At 49.1% G+C, this 22,042-nt stretch overlaps 1 protein-coding gene across 4 annotated transcripts; it reads left to right on the top strand.

The window, feature by feature from the left end:
* Positions 1-4,727: 4,727 nt before the first annotated feature.
* TRIM56 (tripartite motif containing 56) lies at positions 4,728-21,939 on the top strand. 4 transcript variants are annotated; one of them, XM_036279310.1, is made up of 4 exons: positions 4,728-4,833; positions 4,946-5,019; positions 6,111-6,299; positions 6,408-8,700. In XM_036279310.1, exons 3-4 carry the CDS (start codon positions 6,178-6,180, stop codon positions 8,698-8,700), a joined length of 2,415 nt encoding a protein of 804 aa, XP_036135203.1. In that variant the 5' UTR covers positions 4,728-4,833; positions 4,946-5,019; positions 6,111-6,177. The 4 variants fall into 4 exon arrangements, 3 of the variants coding, with proteins under 3 accessions (XP_036135203.1, XP_036135204.1, XP_036135205.1); XM_036279311.1 differs by lacking the exon at positions 6,111-6,299; XM_036279312.1 differs by lacking the exon at positions 6,111-6,299 and having other exon boundaries at positions 4,946-5,004.
* Positions 21,940-22,042: the final 103 nt, after the last annotated feature.

Genomic DNA, 22,042 nt, shown 5'->3' on the forward strand with positions numbered 1-22,042 from the left:
TATATATATATATATATATATATATATATATCTGACAATGCTAAATGCTGATGAAGATGTGGAGAAAATGGATCTCTCATACATTCCTGGTGGGAAGGTAAAATGGTACAGCCACTCTGGAAAATGTTTCAGCAGTTTCATGTAAAACTAAATATATACTGACCACACAACCAATCAATCATGCTTCTGAGCATTTATCCCAAGACATGAAAACTTATGTTCACACAAAAACCCGTATTCAAATGTTTATAGTAGTCATATTTGTAATAACCAAAATCTGGAAACAATCTGAATGTCTTCCAATGGATAAACCGTGGTATGCTTAATGGAATATTACTTGGCAATGAAAAGAAACCAACTATTGATATATATGCAGCAACTTGGATGGATCTCAAGAACAGTAAATGAATAAAGTCAGTCTCCATAGGTTTCATACTTTATGATTCTATTTTATATAACAACAGTCCTGAAATGTATGGAGATGGAAAAAAGATTGGTGGCTGCAAGGGGTTAGGGATGGAGGGAGGAAGTTCCTTTGTGTTGATGGGACAGTTTGGTATTTTGTTATAGTGGTGATTACATGCATCTATACTTGTGATAAAAATTCACAGAACTATATAGAAAACATATACTTGAGTGCATGTAAAAACTGGTGAAATATGAATAAGATCTGTAGTCTAGTTAATAGTATTGTTCCAATGTCAATCTCTTTGTTTTTATATTGTACTATACATGACTGTGTTGGTAATTACTTGACTATATACACTTTTCAAAACTCATACAATTATAGACTTAAATTAGTGATTTTTTAATTACATGTAAACTATACCTCAGAAAGCTAATTTAAAAATGCAAAAAAATAAATGCCACAGTCACCTAAAAAGGGAGAAAGGAAGGGAGGGAGGAAAAACAACTGGGAAGTAACAGAAACTATACAAGGCAAAGAAAACTAAAGCCACACACATAATACTATCATTCATATCCTCAGAGACAGGAGATATTGATTCCACACAGTAAAAATAGGGCGCAAAAAGAAAAAAACAAAAAAAACCCAGGAAATCAGAAATTAGAGCCATGACAGCAGGTTTGGAAAACACAACAGAAAGGCTGGAAGGTTTAAGCTGAAAATACCTCCCTGAAAGTAGTACAAAAGAGAAAGAAATGGAAAATAACCGAAAAAATAAAATTAGAGGACTCATTTAAGAGACACAACATGTGAATGATGGAATTTCCAGAAGAGGAAACAGAGGGAAGAAGATCATCAACAAAATTCTTCAGGAAGTTTTCCCAGATCCAAAAGGACACTGTTCCCAGCGTGAACAAGCCTACTGAATGCCCAGCCCACGCACTCACCATGAAATTCAGAACTTTGGGGACAAGGAAGATTCTAAATGCTTCCCCAAAGCACTAGCTCCTGAGAGGTTATTGTTAAATTCAGGAATTTTGCAGCTGATTGTTAAAATCATTGGTAGCATGAAATCAGCCCTGGTGGGAATATTTATGCCCTATTTATATCATGGAAACTGGTAAGGGAACAAGCTGGCTTACCAGCATATTACTAACTAGTTAGGTAAATTGTGGAACATAATTATGCAGCCGTTGACAATAGCTATGGAGATTATGTAGAAACATCGAAAATGTCAATGTAACATTAAGTTATTAAGAAGACAAAAAGTATATGTATGTACACTAAAAATACAATTATGTAAAATATATTTCATATGGACAGTGAACAAAGGAAATATACACAGAAAAAATATTTTGTTACAAAGATGATATGTATTTTAAATTATCCTTATTATTTCTATAAATTAAGATTAAAAATCTTTGCTCACACTCCCAATCCCACCCCTCCCCGTCCCAAGTACCTACCGAACAAAGTCCAAACTTCCCATATCCCATAAGGGCTCCCTATTACCTTAAGGCCTTATAGGATTCTAGACAGGACATTTTCGTTTGTTCTGCCTGCTCAATTTCCACTTCCTGACACTGCCCTCCACCCAACTGCATTCCAGTCCTATCAGACCATGACAGCAGATTTGGAAAACACAACAGAAGGGCTGGAAGGTTTAAGATGAAAATATCTCACCTTCTCCAACGGTCATTTTGAGGTACCCTCAGCATCCAGCAACTATCTCCATCCTACCCTCAATTCCTTCTTCCCTAGATGTGTCTCCATGGTAACACTTTTTAGTTGGCTGTAGTTATTTGATTTAAGAGCCATTTCTCAGGGTATAGAAACTATCATCCTGGAGGCTGGCAGCACACTGTAGACACTTTAAGCAATTGTTCAATGTTAAAGGAGGCAGGGTAGGACAGCCACTGTAATGTCTCCTTTTTCAGGAAGCCTTCCTAATTTCTACACCACCACTACCATTCCAGGAGAAATCATATTCCCCCTCTTCTGTGCTGTCATAGCACTTTACATGACCTTGAGTGAATCACGGTTTTTTAAAAATAATTTCTAAATTTTATACAGGGAAACACTGTTTATTGGAGATTTCTTCATTGTGTAGTGATCCTGCCTTCAGGCTTGTTCACCAACCAGAAGAATTGTACTTTTCAGTTCAGGAGTCTTAGCCTGAAACCCTTCTAACTCATTAAGTCAGCAGATTGAATGCTTCCTATGTTTTCACTTGATCAGAGATGATCAGGACATAGCCTCTGCCTTCTGATATCTTATGGCCTGTGCCCTGGTCATTGACTGTGCAGGGACAGAACCACTGAAAGGTGTTTTCCCATGTAGGGTCCAGCTGTCCCTTCCAAACCCCAGAGCTTTCACATACTAGCGGGGAAAGAGAGGGAGAGGGAGAGGGAGAGGGGGAGGGGGAGGGGGAGGAGGAGGGAGAGGGAGAGGGAGAGGGAGAGAGAGAGAGAGAGAGAGAAACCAAGTCTCTTCTCTGAGCCAGGCCCTGTTGCTGAATGCTGAGGACATAAAGATGAATGAGACAGTTTCTGCCTTCAAGAAGTACGTAGTCAGGATCGGAAGTGGGGGAGTTGAGGTTGAGAGACTATTTGGGGGGCTGTTGCAGCCCTGTGAATCACTTTTTCTCTCTCTAACTCAGTTTCCTCACCTGTAAAGTGAAGGCAATAATGATACTTATCTCACCAGGTTATTGTGAGGATTAAGTCAGGTTATATTAACAACACCTCATATCAAACTCATACTAAATACCCAATAAAAGGAAGGCATTGTAGTGATTATTCTGTCACCTTAATATGATATTTGTCTTACTGTCTCATATTGCATCATGTACTATTTCACCTCCCCTATGAGACTGTAAACTCCCTGTGGGCAGGGGACATATCTTGTTTATCTTTGTATATTCCACAGAACATGGCACACTGTCTGCCCACAGTAGGCTTTCAACAAATCGTTCTTGAATGTGCACAACAAGTACACACAGAGGCTATACGCATATGCATACTCTTGGGGCACATGTGCACCAGTACATTTTTCTGTCCTAATCTTGGCTGACCATTTGGTTGGTAACATTCCACAGCACTGGCCATTCCCCAGCTATGACTTCTGTGACCTTTCTCTTGGATTTCCACCTACCCCTCTGAGAACTACTTCTCAGACTCCTTCAAGCCCCAGTCCCTCCCTCACCTGCCCTTAAATGTCTGTGTTCCCCGTAGTGCCATCTCTGCCTTGTTCTTCTCCCTTGGCACACTGTGGAGTAACCCTGTCAAAACCACAGATACAGATTGGAAAAGTATGGAAAACTCACCAGCCTGGGCATTGCCAGCCTAGCCCTCCCTCCTGACCTCTAAACCTGAAGAACCTGAGGGGCATCCCTCCCTCCTTCCTTCAACTCCCTCCCAGGTCTCTGATCACAAGCCCTATGACTTCTTTTGCCTTCATCAATAATTCACATGTGTGGCTTCCATCCTCCACCCTCCTCTCTGTCCCTGTTGCCACTGGGTCAGCACAGATACCCTCTCCCCTCACCACCACCCTCACACACACTTTTCACTTTTCAGTCTGTTCTCTCCACTGCTGCCAGAGTGAGTTCTCATCAGATTTCCTGCCGAAATCCTATCATTGTGGATAAAGGGTGCGCACATGGATAGATATATGATGAATCAACTATAGTAAAATGTTAACTGCAGAATCGAAGTGGTGGGTATATGAGTGTTCGCTGCAATTCTTTCAACTCCCTTGTGCTTCAAATTTTTCGTAAGATGTTGGGGAAAATATCCTTCAGTGATTTCTTTTGGCTTTTTAGATACAACTCAAGACCTCTTCACGTAGCTCGTAAGGCCCTTTGTGATCTGGCCGTGTTGCCTGGGTCCTTCTATAACCTCATCTGCCACCACTCACAGGTCCCCTTCCCACAAACCAACCTGTTACTAAGAGCCACCCAGGAGAGTTGTGGTATTTCATAGCTCTGTGACCCCAAACTTGCTGTTCCTGATTCCCGGAACACTCTTCCCTGTATTCTTCTTCAGTGACTCCCAAACCCCTGTTTTCTCTTCAAACTCATTTCAAGTGACGCCTCCTCCAGGAAACCTCTGCTGATCCCCTCCGATGAAGGCCCCTTATATGGTCCCCACAGCCTCTCCCATAGCTCAGCAAAGGTTATGGCACCAAGGGCCTCACCTAGGACTGGATTTGCAGATAAGCTGCAGCACTGGAAACCTGGGGTCTGAATCATAGATGATCTCAAATTTTTTTCCCCTCAGAGGACAGGTCCTCGGGCAATTCCCAGCATTTGCCACAAACATGCTTAGCTGGCTGAGCAAGTCCTGAGGCTACAATTGACAGGCAGACCCTGGAGCCTCCCGGAGGGGGCCGAGCTCTGATGGGGGTGCCCCCCTGCCCAGGAAGAGGTCTGGGCGGGGTGGGGAAGAAGGCGGGGCCTGAGGCTGTGCAAGTCGGTGTCCTGGGGCTGGGACGGAAGTTGCACAACTACAATTAGTTTCAGTTTTGTTTCTCTTCCAGGAACCCTGCAACGGCGGCAGCCAGGTCTCAGCCCCCCACTCCTGGTCCTGGAGTCCAAGGTTAGCTCAGGCCAGGTAAGAAGAGGGAGGGGAAGGGGAGCTGAAGGAAAGCTGAACTGCAGGGAGTTGGGGGAAGGGAGAGAGAGCTCGGGAGGAAGTGGAAGGGAGGGGGAAGGGAGGGGGGAGGCGGGAGAGGGACCCGGAAGTCAGGAGGAGAGGGGAGGCTGGGCAGGAGCACCCCTCACTTCACCCCCGGGCCAGAGGGCTGAGACTTCCCAGGGAAAGACTTCCCTCCCACTCTCTGAGCGCTCCTCCCAGCCCCCACTTTGCGGAAGTTTGGGGAGAATTCCCCAAGTCCCTTCGTCAAATATTTCACAGCTACTGTGCTGGGAACTGGGAGGATTCACAGATGAACTTCACACAACTTGGACCCTTCAGAGGTTTGTAGGAGAGCAGAGGGCCTCTTGCAGCAGGAAAGGCAGAAAGAGCAGGACTTGAGGAGTTGAGGCACAGGCCACAGTGACCCCAAGGTCCAGCAGCTGGAAGGAGAGAGCAGGGCAGCCCCTCCCCTCAGCCTCCCTGCTGCCTGCTCCAGGACCCATTTCAGAGTCAGGACAGGAAGTGGGGCTCCCACTACCCATGAAGCTGCTCCCAGGGTCTAGAAGAAGACTGGTGTATGTGTCAGGGAAATTGGGGCCCCTTATACTGCCCCAAATGCCAGGAGTCAAAACCACTCTGCCCACCTGGACCTTCTGCTTTGTCCCCACTCCAGCACCTCATCCCCAGCAGGATCCCCAGGACCTATTCACACAGGGGGCTTGGGTCACACTTGCCACGAGGCTGTCAGCTAAGAGCTCTAATCATTACACTGTTACCCCTCTGAGGCCAGGGGCTTCTCAGTCTTGTCATTTCTTTTTTGTTTGTTTGTTTTGTTTTGTTTGGTTTTTTTCATCCTCACCTGAGGACATTTTTCCATTTTTTTGTACAGATAGAGTGGGAGGGAGAGAGAGGAAGAGAGAGAGAGAGAGAGAGAGAGAGAGAAACATCGATGTGAAAGGGACACATCGAGTGGCTGCCACTCGCACGACCAACCAGGGCCGGGGACAAACTGCAACCGAGGTACATGCCCTTAGCGGGAACCGAACCCAGGTCTCTCCCGACCGCAGGCGGACGCTCCAGCCGCTGAGCCAAACCGGCCAGGGCAGTCTTGTCATTTCTTACATCTCTTGACACATGCAAGCAGCACTGACATTTTCACATTTGCTGAATGTATGCAAGAAGCAGGGCAGCTCCCTGGCTCAAGAGCAAATGGCCAGAGGACCTGGAAGACCAGAAGACAATTCCTGGCCATTCAGGTGATTCTCCAGACCTGGTGGGGCTTGAGCATAGGGGGAGAGGAGGAAGGCATTCTGGAGGCACTGTGGTGGTGCCCTCTGCCCTCAATCTTGGCCTTTTGCTTGCAGCATGGTGTCCCAGGGATCCTCACCCTCCCTTCTGGAGGCCCTGAGCAGCGACTTCCTGGCCTGTAAAATCTGCCTAGAGCAGCTGCGGGCACCCAAAACCTTGCCCTGCCTGCATACCTACTGCCAGGATTGCCTAGCCCAGCTGGCCAAGGGCGGCCACCTCCGATGCCCTGAGTGCCGCGAGACTGTACCTGTGCCAGCAGCAGGCGTGGCTGCCTTCAAGACCAACTTCTTTGTCAACGGGCTCCTGGATTTGGTGAGGGCCCGGGCCGGTGGAGACCTGCACGCAGGAAAGCCAGCCTGTGCACTGTGCCCCCTGATGGGGGGCACCAGCGCTGGGGGGCCAGCCACAGCTCGGTGCCTGGACTGTGCTGATGACTTGTGCCAGGCCTGTGCCGATGGGCACCGCTGCACCCGGCAGACTCACACCCACCGAGTGGTGGACCTGGTGGGCTACAGGGCAGGGTGGTATGACGAGGAGGCCCGGGAGCGCCAGGCAGCCCAGTGTCCCCAGCACCCAGGGGAGGCTCTGCGCTTCCTGTGTCAGCCCTGTTCCCAGCTGCTGTGCCGAGAGTGTCGCCTGGACCCACACCTGGACCACCCCTGCCTGCCCCTGGCTGAAGCTGTGCGTGCCCGGAGACCAGGCCTTGAGGAGTTACTAGCGGGAGTGGACAAAAACCTGGCTGAGCTAGAAGCTTCCCGGATGGTGGAAAAGGAAGCCTTAGCTTGTTTACGGGAGCAGGCAGCCAGAGTGGGGACACAAGTAGAGGAAGCTGCTGAGGGGGTTCTCCGGACCCTCCTGGCCCAGAAGAAGGAGGTGCTGGGGCAGCTACGGGCCCATGTGGAGGCTGCCGAGGAGGCTGCTCGGGAGAGGCTGGGGGAGCTGGAGGGCAGGGAGCAGGTGGCTAGGGCGGCAGCTGCCTTTGCCCGTCGGGTGCTCAGCCTGGGTCGCGAGGCTGAGATACTTTCGCTGGAGGGGGCGATTGCTCAGAGGCTCCAGCAGCTGCAGGGTTGTCCCTGGATGCCTGGACCAGCCCCCCATCTGCTGCCCCAGCTAGAGCTCCATCCTGGGCTTCTGGACAAGAACTGCCACCTGCTATGGCTCTCCTTTGAGAATCAGCAGCCCCAGAAGGACAGTGGGAAAGATGGAGCTGGTAGCCAGGGAGGTGAAGAAACTCAGAGCCCCAGAGAGGATGGAGCCAAGACAGAGAAACAAAGTGCAGTCCAGCCCCAGAGTAGGGATGGAGTCCAGACCCCAAAGGAGAACAGAGCCCAGTCGCCTCAGGAAGATGGAGCCCAGATCCCAAAGGCAGAGAGAGCCCAGACCCCCAAAGAGAGCAGATCCCAGATGCCCCAAGAAGACAGAGAAGCCCAGACTGCAGTGGGCTGCAGATCCAACAAGAAGAGGAAGTTCAAAGGCAGGCTGAAGTCAATTTCCCGGGAGCCCAGCCCTGCGCCTGGGCCAAACCTGGAGGGTTCTGGCCTCCTTCCCAGGCCTATCTTTTCCTGCAGCTTTCCCACACGGATGCCGGGAGACAAGCGGTCTCCCCGGATCACTGGGCTCTGTCCCTTTGGCCCCCGGGAGATCCTGGTGGCAGATGAACAGAACAGGGCTCTGAAACGCTTCTCCCTTAATGGCGACTACAAAGGCGCTGTACCTGTTCCTGAGGGCTGCTCCCCATGCAGCGTGGCCGCCTTGCAGGGTGCGGTGGCCTTCTCAGCTGGGGCTCGGCTCTACCTCATAAGCCCCGATGGTGAGGTGCAGTGGCGCCGGGCCCTGAGCCTCTCCCAGGCCAGCCATGCTGTGGCTGCAATGCCGAGCGGGGACCGGGTGGCTGTCAGCGTGTCAGGCCACGTGGAGGTGTACAACATGGAAGGCAGCTTGGCCACCCGCTTTATACCAGGTGGCAAGGCCAACCGGGGCCTTCGGGCACTGGTGTTTCTGACCACCAGTCCCCAGGGCAATTTCGTGGGGTCAGATTGGCAGCAGAATAGTGTGGTGGTCTGTGATGGGCTGGGTCAGGTGATTGGGGAGTATGGAGGGCCAGGCTTGCATGGCTGCCAGCCAGGCTCCGTGTCTGTGGATAAGAGGGGCTACATTTTTTTGACCCTTCGCGAGGTCAACAAGGTGGTGATCCTGGACCCAAAGGGGTCACTGCTAGGCGACTTCCTGACAGCCTATCATGGCCTGGAAAAGCCCCGGGTGACCACCATGGTGGATGGCAGGTACCTGGTTGTGTCCCTCAGTAATGGGACCATCCACATCTTTCGGGTTCGTTCTCCTGACAGTTAAAGGGCTGGGACTGGGGTGGAGCTGGGTGGGATTGGGGAGGGAGTGGGACAGGAAGAGGAAGGCAGGGTTGCCATGGGATATGGTGGACAAGGGCATTTTTCCAGAGGGCAGGTGTTGGCAATCTTTCAATGAGGACGTGCCACACTGCCAACCCCTTTCTGGGTGTGCAGAGATAGGGACCAAGGGTTGTGGCATGACCATGGTTCTCAGAAGCAGAGGAGGAGAGCTGATATGGTGCTGGGAGTTAACCACACCTCTTGTTTTTTTTGTGGGTGACTGTCCCCACCATTACTACTCTGCTACTGTCGTTACAGTTTAAGTTTCTAAGATTTGTAAGCTTGTGCTAATTTGTGTTCTTCGAAACCATTCCTGGTGGAGGAGCCCAGCGAGAGTCTTGGGGAGGTGGGCAGAAGTCCTCCAAGCGCAGAAGGTCTCAGGGTATGTTAGACATGTACCTTCTGGAAGAGCTGAGACTGGCTCTCCTCAGATTAGAACAGGGGCACGCCAGGTCAGAAGAGGCCTGGGATTTCGAAATGGCAGTTAATTGTATTTTCTACCAGCCGTGGCCAGGAAGTAGAGACTTCTTTGATTATGGTATCCCCCAGTGCAGTATGGAGTGGGCTTCATGGGGGACCAAGCACAGATGCCAGCCAAGGCCAAGAAGTGTTTACCTCAAGGTCTGTGAAGAGAATGTGCTGCTAGAACACTGAACCTGGCAGGGTCCAAGTCTAACACACAAGGTTCTGAATATGAGAAGGGGAACCTCCAGGGGCCCCTGCCACCTCTAAGCCAAGACCTATGTAGGATGTAAAATTTTTTTTGTGTTGATATATTTACATTTCATGGAGTCTGATTTTAGTTTCCTCTTAGTTTACCAGCAAAATTCCTTTTGAGAAATTTTGGCTTTCATTTGGCTACACTAAGGGGTGAGGGAATGTGTCCTTTGGTAGGCCACTCCTGCTGGGGAAAGCAACCTAACCCTAAAGCCAGGTATGGGATTGGGAGACAAAACAGCTGGAAACCCTAAGAAGCTGGTAGTGTGTCTGGGATGGTAAAGGAGTAAAAACCGGAGAGGAGGATCTAGTTGAAGGTGAGCCACGACCACTGGTCCTTTGCACAGGTCATAACAGTGGAACTGAAGCGGACATGTTTAGCCAGGGGCTGTTGAGAGATGACCTAAGGGAATTGTAATGTGGGGATCATGGACAATGGAGTGTTCTTGGGTACCAGGGGAATTTTAGACAAGTCCAGATGGAAAGTGCAGGGCATTGGGGTAGGGAAAAGAAAATCTTTTTCTGGGGAGATTATTGGTTGTTTATTAAAGTGATGGGGAAAATCATCAACGTCAAGTGGACAAATTCAATTATATAAAAATTGAAATGTATACAGCAAAGAATAATGAAGATTTTAAAAACAAGGTGAGAAAACTACACACGTAGAATTGATCTGAGTAAGAGCTGACCTCCATATAGGTATTTAACAAGATATCTCACTTGGTCAAAGGAGGAAATGCACAAAGGCCAAGACTACTAAGCAAAACGATTTGAAAAAGCCACTTTCATGTGTCTGAAATACATTTAAAAAATATGTCATGGAGAAATACTCTCCTGGCAATATAAAGTGATGCTTCATGCAGAGAATTTTGGCAATACTCGACAAGAGTTTAAGAAAAAAAAAAGACTGTAAGACTCAGTTATCTTACTTTGGGGAATACATTCTGGGAAAATAATTAAAAAAAAAAAAAAGTATTTGCACAGAGATTTTTGTGGCCACCTTATAAATTATAGTCTTGACTGGAAACTGCTCAGCTGTGGGGGACAGCTAAGTAGATCGTAGTCTATTAGGACAATGAGCTACTGCCTTCAAGCATGGTAACTATGAAAACTATTTATAAGAATATGTTATGTGATGCAATCATAAGCAAAAAAAAATTGTATTATGATCACATAATGATAGCAACAAGGTGAAATTATGTCTGAATCGTTACTGAATGGCAATAGGTTCAAAATATGTAAATAGTGATTTGGGAGACTGGGTTCTTTCTGAGTTATTTCGTGCTGTTATTCATATATGCGCATTTCTACTTAGTTATTGTTGTCAATTAAGTAACATATATGTTCGGATATTTACTTTAAAAATATACCTCTATAAATGATATTCAAGAATAGCTACTGGATTTGCAAATGAATATGTCTCTTAGCACAAATGAGACTGTTCTGATAGATAAGGGGCAGGGGTTAGGGGGAGTATACCAGCGGGCTGGGCCTGGCAGGGAGAAGGGCCTTCAGAGCAGGGGGTCTGTCTGGTGACTGACCGAGGAACCCACCCTGGGAAGGTTTACAGAGGCCAGGTGGGCCCCCTAAGGTGATGGGGTCAATGTGGAGTGTTCAGAAGGCAGGGGAAGGTCTTGTTGAGTTCACCAACTAATTCAGATCAACTAGAAACCAAACAGTGGTTCTAAGGAACCAGCTAGTATAGGATGATTTGCATTGGTGGGGAGGATCTGTCTTTGCAGCTCTATCTGCAGAGTTAACAAAATGATGGCTCATAGTTGGTACTCAGTTAAATGTGTGTGAAATGAATTAATATTTGTGAAAAGGGATGGGACAGTAGTAAGACTCCAGAGATTTGCCACCTTAAATGCCATAGCCCATCCAACCAAGTTGTCCAGAACCTTGGCTTATGGGACATCTCCAGCAGGGGGGCACTGTGGACACAGTTTACCATATGCTTCCCACGGCATGGCTCAGCTCCCAGTCACGAAAGATAGGAGATTAGGATGTCCTGCTATGCGTGTAAAGGGGGACCCAGGGGTCGTATATCATCGGGTTGGAACAACAGCTTTGCAGAGCTGTACAGGAACCATATGCTGAGGACTTGGCTGGTGAAATGGCTCCAGCCAAGTAGCTCACCCAGGAGGCAAAGCAGGAATAGAGACCTTTAGAAAGGAAATGTCATCTGACTGCAAGAAGAAAATCCCACTGATGCTCCAGGCACGTAGGAGCCAAGTGACTTTCCAGGAAGCAGTAAGCATCCTGGAAAGCCAGGCATTGGAAGAGTGACAGAAAGTGGGGTGGGAAGGCACAGAACACTGGCAAAATGTGAAACGATGGGAAGTATAGCATTGAGTCAGTTTAGAGGTAAAATCCCCGGCATCTTAACCGTGACCCAGGAATCCCCGTGAAACCCACAGAAAGCACCACTTAGCACCAAGAGAAAGAGTTCTTCATTAAACTACGGATTGTAAGAAATCGGGAACATTGTGGAAGATTCACCCCCACCCCACATTGGACTATGACAATTAACTTAATCAATCTTTTTCCTGTTTGAAACTTTCCAGGTTCTGTATGTACTGGTGAAAGGAGATTGCCTTTCGTTCAGGTAGTGAGAAAGGGAGTAGACAACCTCTTTCATAGTCTTTGCACCTAAAAAAAGTGAATGAGGAAGCAGAGACGTGGGTTAAGTGCTGGCTCTTCCACCTAATAGCTGTGTTATTTTGGTCTAGCTCCCTAACCTTTCTGAACCTGTTTCTACATCAGTAAAATGGGGATATTAATATCCACCATGCCCACTTCACAGGGTTGTTGTGAGGACTGGGTGAGTAGAGAGAAGTATTTTGTATTTTGTGTGCCATAAAGCTCAAATCTGAAGTATTGGTTGGAAAAAATTTCAACTGACTCATACTAACCCAGTACTGTTAGGTCATTGTAGGCTTGAGTGGGATGTTATGTGCACATATTGTGAGGTAAAAGCTCAAGAACATCTGGGTAGAGCTGTTAACTGCTTCTCCTTTGGAGAAGACTGTTTTATTTTGCATTCCAGCAGTTTTTTGAAGACACCATATATTATGACATAACCGTGACTATAGGAGCAGAAGGGACCAATGGCCAGCTTGCTAAGACGCAATGCTATTTTTAAAATCAGCTAGAATCAGACTGTACTAATGAAGGACTGATAACCATAGCCTTTTAGAGGTTCCAAATGGTGAGACTGGCCAAATCTCTTGAAAATTTAGAGAAAATATAATTTGGGAGGGAATAGCTCTCCTTTCACTGTAGTCTTATTATTACTGTGTCTGTAAAGTCATGCCATATAATATATCTACAGAGATAAAATTCCACAGAGGCAGAAGTCCAAGAGAGAAGTCAGAAATCTTGAGGCTGGTGACCTGAGCTGGGTAGGGTTCAAAGGCAGGTATCAGGATCAAGGTGCTTAACCATCTCTCCTTGGCAGGTCAGCTAGAGTTAACCCATAAATGGGAGACTGGACCAGTTGCAGAGTCTGTTTTGGGGAGAATGCAGTCTTGGACTAGCTGGGGCAGAGGGCTGTCAGAGCACTTGAAAATGTTCCTAGCAAGAGAAGCACCAAGTTCTGATGCAGGCTTAGGAAGATTGTTAACTTGACCAGAGGTAGCAGAACCATCCTACTCAACTGGTTCGTAAATATAGTTTAATTAAATGAATCAGGACAAGAACAAAACAGGGTCTTCGAGGGACCACAGATGCCTTTGGTTGGAGGAGTGGAGAAGGTGCGGCAGGGTCCGGGCAGACCTCACCTGAAGTCCCAGGTGAGGAATCTTTGGGACCAAACAGAGAAGGGCCTATGTATAAAGAGGCCATCAGGACGTAGGTTTGGGGAGGTTTTAGAATGCAGCCTGACTTGTCTCAGGAGAAAGTTTGAACTGGTTGGCTTAGCAGCCAAGAGGGACAGGGTTGAAATGGAATTTGGGGCTCAGTATCAATAGTGTTGGCCCAGTAAATTTCTTTTAGTTGCAATGGGCTGAAAAAAATCTGTTGCAAACTCTCATTCCTTCGATTGTGTACTTTATATCTTTCTTCTGTTAATAAATTCTTTTTAAAAGTTCGAACCTTTTCTCAGATGGTTCATGGGTATGGGAGACTGTCAACACCCTGGCCCAGATGGTAAAGGGAAAAAGATATGGCCACCTCTGTTGTAGCTCCAAAGATGCCAACTTGAGGGACGCTGAAGGAGCAGGAGGACTGGCATAGTCGCCATCTATGGTCCCACCCTTGTCCCAGGCCATTCCTGCCTGTAGCAGGGGCCCGCAGGGCAGAGATATATACCTTCCAGGCTAACCTTTGTTGGGAGCCAGCAGATGATCTGGCCCAGCAGGACCTCACACATGAGCCCTCAGGTGTATTACGTCTGGGTGAGGAGTCCAGATCAGGGTGGCCGTGTCTACCACTGGTCTTTGCTTGTTTTCTGTTTTGGGGGAACCAAATGAACATCTGTGAATACTTTCTAGCATGCTGCATTTGCAAGCTTAGAGTGGCTCCTGCAGGGCTGGAAGGTATCCGGCTGTAGGAATATCTTCCTACTGACCCAACCCACCCTCTCTGATCTCTCTCCAAAGTCCCTCCAGGAGCTCCTGCCCCTCCCCTCTGAGTATCTTGAGCAGGAAGAGAAAAGACTTCAGGTCCTTATTTCTAATTCACACGGCCTCTGGCTCCCCATCAAATACAGATCAAATAGCAGCTATTGAGCACCCACCTCCCTGTGCTTTTCACTCATGACTTCCAGCAGCCTCAACCCCTACAAAGTAGGAACATTAACATTATTTGACAGACGAGCACACGGAAGCCTGGCGAGGCTTGCTCATGCTAAGCAGATTTAGATTCTGACTCCAAAGCTGCCCTTCCATCCAGCTCTAAATCCTGAGCCTATGTCTCCATTTCCTTGTTTGTTGATGAGAGTTGAAAGATCTGAGGTTTGCCCTGGCCGGTTTGGCACAGCGGTTAGAGCGTTGGCCTGCGGTCCAGAGAGACCTGGGTTCGGTTTCTGCTAGGGGCATGTACCTTGGTTGCAGTTTGTCCCCGGCCCTGGTTGGGTTGCGCATGTGGCAGCCACTTGATGTGTACCTTTCACATCAGTGTTTTTCTCTCTCTTTCTCTCTCTCCCTCCTGCTCTATCTGAACAAAAAATGAGAAAATGTCCTCGGATGAGGATAAAAAACAAACAAACAAAAGATCTGAGGTTCTTCCTGAGCTAACAGGTCCAGAAACCAGACACAAGAAGGGAAGCTCAGAGATACCCCTATGCATCCCATTGCTGTCTTGTGCTCATGGTCAGGGCCCCCCAAGAAGAAGAAGGAATGACAAATGAGGAGAGAATGTTTTGAGAGGCTTGGTTGGAGAGCAGGGGGTGGGGATCAGGGCCCACTGCTGCTGTGGTGATATACTGAATAAGAATTTCACAATTCATCATCTAATGACTCAGCCTGGCTTTGGAGCTGCGCCTCTGCGAATCCCAGGGAGCATGACTCAGCATCTGAGGAGGCCGGGTACGGGAGAGCTCACAGTGGTCTATGTGAGTGGTGACTGTGGGAACGGTCTGTTCCCAGCTCCAAACCCTAAGGTAGTGAGTCTGCTTCTGTGGACACACACACACACACACACACACACACACACACACGGCCCCAGTTTCCTAGCCATGTTGCTAAACCTCCTCTCTCAGACTTGGGTCTCTCCTCTGTTGCATTCAATAAGTCACAGCCCTGGCCCTGGCCAACTTGGTGAGCACATCGGCCCACAGACCAATGAGTCGCAGGTTAGATTCTGGCCAGGCGCACATACCTCGGTTGTGGTTCATCCCTGGCCTGGTCAGGGTTGTGCAGGAGGCAACCAGTCGATGTGTCTCTCTCACATTGATGTTTCTCTCTCTTTCCCTCTCTCCCTCCCACTCTATCTAAACAAAAATAGAAAAATATCCTTGGGTGAGGATTAAAAAAAAAAGTCACAGCCCCAAAGGCATCATGTCCACCTCCTTTCCCCACAGCCTTGGGATCTGCAACAAGGGGCCTCTCTCCCCTTCATTGCTATTCCAGCATCAGGCCAGCCTTTAAATAAGGGCAGCAGAGGCCACACTATAGGGGCGGAGAGGCAGAGAAATGTCACAGGCTGGGAACAGGACTGGACAGATGGTCATAGCATATCTCCCAGCTGCTGAGGGGATGGGGTAAGATGGAGATCCCAGGTCTTGAATTTGCTCGAAAGCCAACCTAGAAAATATCTCTTTCCCCTCAGAAATGTGTATTTTCCTTCCCTTCAACACTAAGTTAGGGACAGTCCTTCAAATTACCAGAAGAAAACAGCCAAAGCAAGCTGCGGTGGACCAGCCCCGAGTCCAGGGAAGGGTGGGCACCGTGGGTCGGCGCACTGGGAGGGCGCCCACTGCCTTCTCTCCATCAGCACCTGCCTGTTCTTCTCTGGAACCTGATCACTTCCCCACTTAGATTGTCCATGTGTAGTTTTTTCCTCACCTACAAGACCCTTCAGGACAAGAACTTATGAGTCACGTTGAGCATTCCAAAATCAGGTGTCCCGTAAACATCTGTTGGTTGAAGGAACAAATGAGTGACTGTGCTAAAACCTAGTCACCATCCTTAGCGTCAGACACAACACCGGGAGGAGATGGCAGCGTTGTTACTGGGCATGGCCTCAGGCAAAAGAGGTTTATTCTTTTCCTTGGAAGGGAGTAAAGTTACCCAAATTCTGGAAAAAATAGTAATTTCATTCTGCTGTGCTTTTTCTTTTTTCCATAGTACTCTAACCTTCTAACATACTATTCCATTTAATTATCCTGTATCCTGTTTGTTATTTGTTTCCTCCCCTCATATCCACCCTGGGGAGAATGCAGGCCCTAGAAAGACAGGACACTTGCCCTGTTTTGTGTACTGATATATCCTATGCCCTTAGAATAGTGCCTGGGATAAGGTAGATACTGAGTGAGTGAGTGAGTGAGTGAGTGAGTGAGTGAGTGAATGAATGGTATCTATAGAGCATTTACTCTGAGCCAGGACCCCTCTACCTGCTGTGCACTTTACATGTATCACCTCAATGAGTGCCCTCAGCAGTTCTAAGAGGCAGATACTACTTCCACCCCTGGTGTAAAGGTGAGGAAGGTGAGGTTAGAGAGATTATGTAACAAGAGCAAGATCACCAGGAGCTGGGCAAGTAGCTGAATACAGGCCAGCAATGGTTACCAGCCTGGGGCCAGCTCTTCAGCGGTCCAGGGAAGACACACCCACATCATCTTTGACGATTGGTGTCTTTCTTTATATCTTTCCCCACCAACTTCCCACGTGACCCCATTACACCTCCAAAAGATACCTTTGCCCCACAGCCCAGCTCTTCCTCAGCTGGAAAGATGTTTCCTGGTGGGAGAACCTTGGAGGCCTGGGGGCCGAGAAGGGGACTGGGGACTCTGGGCCTGGCTCTCCCTGCCGGTGTTCTGCAGAGCTGGGGTGGGGCTGAGCTGTTCCTGCTCTCTAACACCTCCCTCCCTGCCATCCCACAGGCTGCTTGGGAGGCTGCCAGGTCCAACCTGGGGGAAGGCTGAACTCCCCAGATCTCTTTTCTGCAGGTTTCCTGCTGCCTGGAGCTGAGCTGGAACATAGGGTGGCACTGTCCACCCCAAGGCACCAGGGCTCCAAGACACTGTCTCCTCCCCAGGCTGGTTCTGCAGAGCGAGAGTAGAGAAAGCCAGGCCAGGCTCCCCAGTCCCCTTCTCTGCCCCCTGAGACTCCATAGTTCTCCTGCCAAGAAAAGTCTCTCCAGCTGAAAAGAAGCTGCACTTTGGGGCAGAGATATCTTTTTGGGGTGGAATGAGGCCATATGAGAAGTTGGTAGGAAGGGAGATAAAGAAAAGTATTCACCAACAAAATGATGTGGGGTATGGCTTCTCCTGAAGTCCTCATGGCCAGTGCTATGCCAAGGAGTGGTGAAGAGGTGGCCCCAGGCCAGCGACAGCTGGCGTTGACCTCTGTCCAGCCACTTGCTCCTAGGCGATCCATGGAGTAAAGAATGGAAACCCAAGAACATCAGGAGCAGAGAGACAGCTTCAGAGACAGGAGGCCCACACACATCCATGCTCAGGACATACAGCGCCATACTGTCGCCATCTAAGCGCTTAAAGAGGTAGCGAGAGAGGAAGGGAGTGGGACTGAGATATCTGAGCAACAGCTACAAGTGGGTCATCAGGGGAGGTGGAAGCTGCATGGGTTTGTCAGAGAGACTCTGTCCATGTGTTGGAGAAGGAGTCCCACAAGTCACAGGGTTTCTGCCTGTGGCTGGGGCTGGGCATCTGTGCTGGTATTTAGGTGAGGGAGGGAGGAGTATCTCTGTGATCTGTAAGCAAATGGGGTTGGGGGCCACGTTGTCAAAATGTTCCCAGGCGGGGCATCATGCCAGACTTCACTTCATCAAAGAATAAAGACTGGAATTTCCCTGAAGCTCATTTCCTACCATTTAATCCTTAGCCAAGCACCACAGCTGCCAAGTCTGTTCCTAAAGGGCAAATGCTGGGCATGGGCAAGGAGCAGAGACTTCCAGGAGGCCCTCATGCCCTGTCTACCTCTTCACCCAGAAGCCCCTCTTCTAACACAGAAAGTATATGTGCCTTCCCTCTTGGGTCTTCTCCCCACCCCCACTTCCCAGAAAGGGATTCAGAGTGAGGAGAGCTGCATTTAGTCCCAGCTCTACCATCCACTCACCAGGTTAGGTTAACTCTGCATAGGTTACTTAACCTCTCTGAACCTCCATTCCTCATCTGTGAAATGGATGCAGTAAAATACACCACAGGGCTTCTGGAATGAATAAGTGAGTAAAGAATTGGTTTTCTCAGTGGTTAGAGCATCAGCCTGCAGACTGAAGGGTCACAGGATCAATTCCCAGTCAAGGGTTGCGGGTTTGGTCCCCGGCCCTGATCGAGGTCCTGCAGGAGATGACCAAATTGATGTGTCTCTCTCACATCAATGTTTCTCTCTCTCTCTCCCTCCTTCCCTTCCACTCCTATCAATGAAAAATATCCTCAGGTGAGGATTAATAACAACAAAAAAGATATATATATACACACCCAGCCAGTGCTTGGCCCATAGGGGTATTCAGTCAACACCCACTTATTTATTCCTCCCCTCATCCCTCGGACCATGGGCCTTCTTCTCCCTATGCCTTCTGGAGACCAAACACCTGGGTTGGGCTATTTCCTTCCACCCCAAGCACCAATCAATCCGTCTACAAAGTATTTATTTGGCCCTGCCTTTAAGTAACCAATGAAAACAGCAAGTATTAAAATGTCGGGGAAAGACATGGCCAGCTGGGGAAGGTTGCTGGTTACCTAGATGAGGTGGCTTTGTCGTGGTGCTTCATCACGGCCCAGCACCTGGTTCTCGACTGTGTGCACACCATGGACAAGCTGATCTCAGGACTGACTAACATGAACTGGACACACAAACAGTAGCAAACCAGAATGCTGGCTTAGGAATTTACAGAGCCACAGTCCCCAGGCATCGGTCACAACTCTCCTGGGGACCTCAGAATGTAGTTATTGAGCATGGACTCAGAACAAGGCCAGGGCCTTGGATGATCTAGTAGCTGATGACAGCCTGAGGCATCTGTGCCACCTGGGACATACCTGTTCCGTGGCCCAGCCCCTGATGTTTGCAGAACAGGGCACCAACTCTCTTGCACAGCACCAGGTTGGGTCTCCCTGGGTCCCCCCCTTACAATGAGGAGGAACAGACAATGCAGTTACTTTGCTAAAATGCAATCGCAATCTTATCTGAACTCGGAGGTTTCACCCAGGTCTCCCTAATTACATTTGAGGTATTCACAGACAGTCAGTCTCCTAGGTAATTTCTACAGAGGGCTCATATCTTCTCCTAAACTAGGTTTCTTCCTAATTGAATTCTCAGAAAGTGATGTTAACTTCAGTGTACATAGCTATCAGGCCCTGAGTCCTTCCATGTGGGTCAGTATTAAGGAACAGAAGGAAAGTGTAGACCCAAACAGCTCCTACCCCTAAATAGTATACAACCCTGTAAGGAAAACAAAATGAACACATGTGATACAAAATCCAGTGCTAAGTGGTGTGTCTCACTGTGTGGGTCTGATTGTTAGAGTGTTCAAGTTCAAAGGAGAGACAGTTTAGGGGGGCCTGGAGGAGTCTGGGGAGGCTTTGGGGGAAGGTGGAATCTAAGCCACCTAGGGAGGGCCTATGGACAGCACATTCCAGGGGCCAGATATGGGTGGGGAAAATGGAAATCAGATGGTGTAGATGGAGGGGGGACAGATGTGGCAGATCAAGACACAATTCAGCCCTGTATGAATGCCTTCCTGGTTCACTCTCACCCACACTGCTCCTGCCGATATTCTCATATGTGAATTGGGTTTGCCGAGAAACTCAGGGAGCCTGGGGCATCTTTCCCCTCTCTCCCCAAACACACACTCCAGTCCAGCAGCAGAGCTAACAGTCTGCCAAGCAGGAAAGCCCTTTCAGAGAGAGTGCAGAGCCTCTGCCTCACACCAGGAGGGACAGCTCTGCCTTCCACCTGCTGCACTGACCAAGCGCCTGATTTAGCCTGAAAACCAGCCAAGTGTGCTAGACACAACATAACCTCTTCCTCTCACCTCCAAGCCCCTCGGGAACCTCAGAAGTGATAACAGGGAGTTTCCAAGCCAGGGGCTTTCCATCTGAGTTCAGTGGCTGCCTCCCACCTTCACTCCCATTTCCCTGAGTGAGCTGCCACCGCTGGCAAACAAGAACAACATGGAGTTTGCCATGTCAGTTCCTGAAAGAATGAAGACTTGGGGACAAAGGCCCCTGAGCCCATCCTGGGAGTTCAGTTCAGGGACCAAACACTTGATACAGCCAAAGCAGAATGGTTTCCATCAATGCTAGTCTAAAGCAGGAGCTCAGAATGAGAAGAGGGTCCCCAAATTTCCTCTACTCCAAAGTCACCATTGTCCTCTCTGCAGGAGCTAGACTTTGGAAATAAGACAACTGCCCCTCTGCTTTCTGAGACCACCCAATACTTTGAGAGAGCTGGCCAGTGTGAGGCTCAAGACTAAAAAGGAGGGAGAGGTCTCTGCCCACAGGGGCCCTGAGCTCCTGCCGACCCTGGCACTGAGGAGACTGTCTGGGTCTGAGGCCAGCCCCATAACGCGATGAGCTGGCAGGCCAGTCTGCACCCTGGGGAAGAGGGGGAGGGCCTGAAGGAGCCAGCTGTCCATCCAGGCTGTGAATAACGGGGGCCTCATCACCACCCCAGAGCTGCAGGGGTAGGAGCAGCCGGCACAGGGACTGACTAAGAGCAGTTCCGGGAGGGTGATTAGCAGGGAGGCTCCCTTAGGCTCCTACACACAGAGCAAATCCCCAGGCCTACTCTTTGATGTCTTGCATTTCCAGGCCCTTCTCCCTATAGGACTGCTTTTCCAGGTTGATATGTCTTCCCCACCCCACCGCCCCATGACCCTCTGCCCCATCCCAAAAGTCACATCCCTGGACTTTCCCCACCTGCCCCCGGGCTCAGACATCACTTGGCTCGATATCTGATCTCATGTGTCACTCATGAGGCATTAGGCACAACCCTTCTTGGAACTCTTCATGTTTTAAACCTCTGTCTTTCTCTGGAACAGGGCCCTCAGTCCCTCCAGACTGGAGCCATTATCTCCAGCCAGCACTTTTACATGCCCCACGGGCAGGGCAGAAAACACAATGATAGCAGCTCTCCAGGAATGCTTGGAGATGATCATTTTCATAGTGACCATCATTCTTCTAGGCCTCTGTCACAGGTCAGCTCCCACAGGGAGCCTTCCTGAGCATTTCACGTGTAGCTCTTTCCAGGCATGTTCTGGCTCCTCTGGCCCTGAAGGTGAAGACAGTCCTCTATGCTGTCCCCACCCACCTCAGAGCTGAGCCTGAAGCCCAAAATTAGCAGAAAACCATCTCACAGACATGAACAGGGCACAAAAACTGCTCACTGAGCAAATGGGTCAAAGGGCAGCGGGGCTAGTCCTCCTCGCCTTTCCACCTCCACAGGTGACCCAGGTTGAAGACCTCAGGGAAGACTGACCTGCCAGAAGCCAGTGAGGCAGACTCCTAATGTGATCAGAGAACCCCGGCCTCCAACAGCTGCCCCAGGGCAGCAGATGCCTGAAAGTCCACATCACTCGCCCAAGGGTCCCAACCCTGGAGACACTTGAAGAGCTGGAGAAACCAAACCAAACCAGTATCTCAGAATTCTAATTCAAGATTCAAATCCTCAGAGGTCTCAGAACTTTTCAAAAGCTCCTGGGTGACTCTAGTGTGCACTTGGGCTGAGAACCATGGGACCAAGGTACAGAATGTCACAATTCTAAAGCTAGTGTGATTTGGGAGCGTTTAAAACAGTAAATCATTAAGGCCTGAGTTGGAATCCATTCCTTGCTTAGCAGCAGATTTGAGGGGAGAAAGGGACAAACTGATCAGAGGAGCTCTGAAGGAAGAAATCAGGATGGGAAGGGGAGCAGCAGGACACACAGTGAGGGCGGGACCTAGGCCTCTC

Source organism: Molossus molossus, unplaced genomic scaffold, assembly GCF_014108415.1.
Source record: "Molossus molossus isolate mMolMol1 unplaced genomic scaffold, mMolMol1.p scaffold_m16_p_3, whole genome shotgun sequence".
Lineage (NCBI taxonomy): Eukaryota > Metazoa > Chordata > Mammalia > Chiroptera > Molossidae > Molossus > Molossus molossus.